The 5144-nt window shown below is 47.3% G+C and overlaps 1 protein-coding gene across 1 annotated transcript; it reads left to right on the plus strand.

The window, feature by feature from the left end:
• The first annotated feature begins 345 nt into the window (after positions 1-345).
• On the plus strand, positions 346-4254 carry LOC118114841 (neuronal pentraxin-1). The gene is made up of 5 exons (XM_035165560.2): positions 346-921; positions 1255-1462; positions 2209-2450; positions 2812-2991; positions 3510-4254. The coding sequence occupies exons 1-5, from the start codon at positions 361-363 to the stop codon at positions 3729-3731; spliced, it is 1413 nt and encodes a 470-aa protein (XP_035021451.1). The 5' UTR covers positions 346-360; the 3' UTR covers positions 3732-4254.
• Positions 4255-5144: the final 890 nt, after the last annotated feature.

Below are 5144 nucleotides of genomic sequence, written 5' to 3' on the forward strand. Positions count from 1 at the left end.
AGAGAAAATACTGTACAGTGTAAAGATGGAAAATCTTCTCAGTTGTGTCAATGTCTTGAACAAATTGACTCGGCCTAACGGAAAAACTATTTCGGTTAACACTGACAGACGACTGGCTGATGTTGATTTGTGAGGACCTTTTCTTGTAACATTGGTGCCTTACTGAGGACAACGATCTGAGCTGAAACGAGTCACACACATGCTACAGAGAGGTGATCTGATCATGCCAGGCATCATCTTACAGTCCACTCTTTCCTCGAACTGTCGAGTGTCACACGCGCTTCGCTCCGCACGAGTGACGTACGACCTTAACTAAGGGGCAGGGCTGTGCGCTCCGCAGAAGCGCTGCCTCCCTCACTGATGCAGAGGATGTGCCGCCTGTCTCCTCTATATAAAGAGCTCCGAGCGACCAGCGCGCACAGCTCCGTGGTGCTGACACCTCAGAGACACCGCTCCCCCACTTCCACTCACCCGCTCTCCGGCCGCGCGATGACTGGAACCATGGACGGCTTCTCGGGGAAACTTTTTCTACTTTCCTGCCTGGTTGTTATGGAGGGCTGCGCGCAAGACTTCGGACAGACGCAGTTTATTTGCACGTCGGTGCCCAAGGATATGGACTTGTGCTCGGCTACGATGCAGAACAGCGGGCCGGCGGAGGACCTGAAGACCACGGTCATGCAGCTGCGGGAGACCGTGCTGCAGCAGAAGGAGACCATCATGAACCAGAAGGAGACCATCAGGGAGCTCACCTCCAAGTTGAGCCGCTGCGAGAGCCAGAGCCTCCCCGCGGCGGCGGGACCCGGCGGGAGGCGGCCGGGGTCGAAGAACACGATGGGGGATGTATCCCGGGGAACCACGGACACTCTGGCACAGCTGGGACAGACTTTACAGACGCTCAAACAGAGACTGGAGAATCTAGAGGTAGGCAAGGAGCGCAGGAGAGTGAGGGGCAAGTTAAGTAGATGGGCTGATGTGGTCATTTTTCAGGATGAGTGTTAGAGCTTGAATAAAGTGCTGCAGTGTTATTCTGTGCAGTCTCTGCTGAGGCCACATGTGTTTTAGAAGCCTGCATCTTTTTGAAATGGCAGCCAGAGAAGTAAACCAAGTTGAAGATAGCTGACTTTTAAACATACACAGCGGGGCAGCCGTTTGGGCAGGGCAGAGGGAACATGTGCCCAGAGTTTAGCACCAGAGAAAGTGTCCCATGTCCCCCCCCCCTCTAACCCAGTGTCTGTCTCCCTCTGTCCGATGCAGCAATACAGCCGAGGGAACAACACCGTGCAAGCCAACAGCCTGAAGGACCTGCTGCAGAACAAGATAGATGACATGGAGAAGCAGGTGCTGTCCCGGGTCAACACGTTGGAGGAGCCCAAGCCGGGCTCCAGGAACGACACCGACCAGCGGAACCGAGTGGAGACCACGCTCACCTCTCTGCACCACCGGATTACCGACCTGGAGAAAGGTGCGTCTGGAGCATGGAGCGCCAAAGCACAGAGCGGCTCAGTGTGGCTTTCAGTGTGTCTCTGTGGAAATTCCGCAACGATTATTTGTGTGTGATTTAATTGTTTTATTTAAAACCCGAGGGTGCCTCCGCCTTTAGAGAAAGAAAATGTTTCGGTATTAAAGCTCCGATGTGAAAGCGCTCACGGTGCCGCATCCATCTCGTTGCGCACAGACAGTGTGAACGCGGAGGGGAGAGCTGCATTGCTTTGCATATTTCCACAGATCGCAGCACTTTTGCTCTTCTCAGTTTTGTGTTTCTCACAACCAAACCAGGACTGTCCCTCTGTCCTTAGAGTATGCAAAGGGTCTTTGCTTTTTGGGAGAGGTCAGGTGCAGGGGGAAGTTTGCAGGTTGCGCACCGCTCTGGCGCGTTTTGGAGCAAATATCGAATGCTTGTTCTGCTCTTCAACACGTGCAAATGAGCGTGCGGATGATGCATGGGAGAGAGAGAAGGGAAGAGAGTCCTCCTACACAAAGGTAACAGATAGAAGACGATTATTAAAACAGCTTTTCATACACGATCAGATGGGAAATAGATATAAATGCCTTCCTCTGTATTACAAGTTCATGGATGTTAAGTAAATGAAGGTTTGTCACCCTGCAGGTAATGCCTCAATATATGTACACAATGCTGGAAAATACTCACTATGTATTGATTTATCTGAATTGGGCAGAAAAAAACACGTACATGCATTTCATTCACAGGTAAAGAGACCCGGCCAACAGATAAGTTCCAGCTCACCTTCCCTCTGAGAACCAACTACATGTACGCCAAAGCCAAGAGGAGCCTTCCTGAGATGTACACGTTCAGTGTGTGTCTGTGGATCAAGTCCAACGCCTCCCCTGGAGTGGGAACACCCTTCTCCTATGCTGTGCCGGGTCAGGCCAACGAGCTGGTCTTAATCGAGTGGGGGAACAACCCCATGGAAATTCTCATTAATGACAAGGTAATGACAAACTCAACAGTATAACTCATTTTTTATATCTTAGGTGCTTCACTGTGGCCTTTTTGCATTCATATACATCATCTAACCATGTGAAAGAACTTGCAGTGATTTCAACAATAGGAAAGAGTGAATCTATTTTGACCTAACATCTCTTCAGTGCCAGAACTGGAAATGGAATAAAAATAGGTGCTAATGCGAGCAGCAGAAGGTCTTTTTATAGAGCAACAGATATGTGATGGAGGAAGTGATTCAGCAGGAAGAAGAGAAGGTGTGGGGAGTGACTCTGCTTCTAAGGTGTAAAAAGGGGATTGTTGAGTGGAGAGAAAGACACGACTTATGAACAACTCTGCTGCTGCTGCAGGTCGCAAAGCTGCCGTTCCTCATCAACGATGGAAAATGGCATCACCTCTGCATCACGTGGACCACCCGCGATGGGATGTGGGAGGCCTTCCAGGATGGAGTGATGCGGGGCAGCGGGGAAAATCTGGCACCATACCACCCCATCAAACCAGAGGGAGTGCTGGTCCTGGGACAAGAGCAGGTGGGTGCACAGTTTAAAATAACTGACTGCAACCATACTGCACTTTGAAATAATCTTGGCCAATTATGGCTTTTATTTTAGACAAAGATTAACGGTTGATATCTTTATGAAATGGAGGTTAAGTGGTATGGCTAGAGCTAGATTCATAAATCCAATATAAAGAGACCCAACATGGCCCAAATGACTTTTAGATCACGTCATCATGCTTACAGAAAGTAAATCATTGCTTCTCTGTCGCATGTTTGCATGATCGCAATTTTTTAACAGCTGACTATGTTCAGGATGAATGTATAAGAATAAAATATCAACAGTCCTGTCAGATAAAATTCTTTCTCTTATCACATGTGATCTTATGCTCAAAGGACATATACATTTTATCTTCACAGGAAAAATTTGATTTTGTATTTCACCTTATAAATATTTTATCCAATCAGACAAATGGGATTGTGAGCTTCACTTCAACACAAACTTCATTGTTCACATTTAACACTGATGTTGAACACTGTCTCATTCCACAGGACGCTCTGGGAGGAGGCTTCGATGCAACACAAGCCTTTGTTGGAGAGCTGGCAAACTTAAATATCTGGAATAGGAAACTTTCCATTGCTGAGATCTACAACTTGGCGACCTGCAACAGCAAAGCACCGGCTGGCAACGTCTTCTCCTGGACGGAGAGCAACATTGAAATATTTGGCGGAGCGACCAAATGGACCTTTGAGCCTTGTCGCTCCCTCAACTGAACTCTGCAACTTCACCGTTCAAAAAAAGGCCTCTCTGTATTTCTGAGCTTTTGTCGTTCTTGTCTTCATTTGAAGTTTGTTAGAGACTACTTGAGTTGTTGGTAAGCTTAAATCTGGGATTTCTATCATTCTTAAGTATTTATGTGCAAAACAACACTTTTCATCTTGAGGAAAAAAAAATCTTACTCGTCTTGGGAACCTCAGAGAAAGTATTGGTATCCGTTGCTCCTTTTTTTTTTTCACTCCCCACGGACATTCATTAAAAAAAGCACACCTAAGCTTTTCGTTTTGGCTTATTTTGCCTTTGGACTGGCAGCTGGCAAACTGCGCCTTATGTTTGGACAATTCACAATCCAAGAGAGGAATTACATACCCGCCCCCACCCCTTTCCCCCTGGAGAGCGGGAGATTATGCTGTCCATCCAATTCTTGTCCGTGTTTGGCGCCGTGAAGTGTTGTCTGATGCGGTACAGCTCCTTGCGAGCCCCGACCTCCCACCCTCCCCACCACCTCCACCCCACCACCTCCACCCCCCACCCACTCTGCCCCCAACCCTCCGGAACTTGCACTGTGACTGACGAAAAGGAACGCCAGGAGAGGAGGGTACGCTGAAGGACACTGCAAAGTCAAGACTGTGGTACAATTTGTAATCATTGTTTCGCTTCAAGTGATTCTGTAAGAATGTCGTTAACTTGCCAACATTGCTACAAAGCCTGGGTGCCTTGGGCTGGTAAAAGTATTCAGCACATTCAGTATGTTTTCAGTTGCAATTTCAGTGTTTCTGTTTTATTTTGTTTCCCTGAGCTGGTTTGAGTTTGTTGTTCCTCTGGTAAATGTAATTTAATTACAGTTTGTTATCTGACATGATGTGTTTCGGCAGGTGTTTGTACTACTCTGTATTAGGAATGTTACAGTTTCTGTATAGTAACAGCATGAATGACAGAGTGCTGTGAAAGCATTGTTGAAATCTGCTTTACTATCTTCTCTGGGTCCGGGTTTTTTACTGTATTGTTATATGCTCCAAGCATGGCAAAACTGAGAGATGAAGAATTTAATTTTTGTAATAAAATTGTGATACTTAATGTCACAGTGCACTCCTGCCTTTGCTTACATGCATCAGAAGGTGGGAACACGAGGAGTGTGAGGGAAGGCGAGAGAATCGCTGATCTAATCTAACTTTTCTACCATGTCACGCAGAGTGAAGAGCTGGGGAAGCTACTCGCAGGATAACTGAAATATCCAAAGGCAGGCAAGGTCACCAACACAGGGCTTCAGACAAGAAATGAAACTGTGTGGGTGTCTGTGTGTTTCTATTTAAGTTGACTGCAGAGGATAACCCACTCGCTGCTTTTTCCCTGCTGTGAGATGCGGTGCCGGCACTAAAGACAGCAAGGCTCTCGGAGGGGGGAAAAGT

This window comes from Hippoglossus stenolepis, chromosome 2 (genome assembly GCF_022539355.2).
Source record: "Hippoglossus stenolepis isolate QCI-W04-F060 chromosome 2, HSTE1.2, whole genome shotgun sequence".
NCBI classification, from domain to species: Eukaryota; Metazoa; Chordata; class Actinopteri; order Pleuronectiformes; family Pleuronectidae; genus Hippoglossus; species Hippoglossus stenolepis.

Coding starts and splice junctions, on each gene's coding strand:
- LOC118114841 (XM_035165560.2), top strand. CDS start 361: ATGCAGAGGATGTGCCGCCTGTCTCCTCTATATAAAGAGCTCCGAGCG. Junction 922..1,254: donor AGAGACTGGAGAATCTAGAG/GTAGGCAAGGAG, acceptor TGTCCGATGCAG/CAATACAGCCGAGGGAACAA. Junction 2,992..3,509: donor TGGTCCTGGGACAAGAGCAG/GTGGGTGCACAG, acceptor CTCATTCCACAG/GACGCTCTGGGAGGAGGCTT.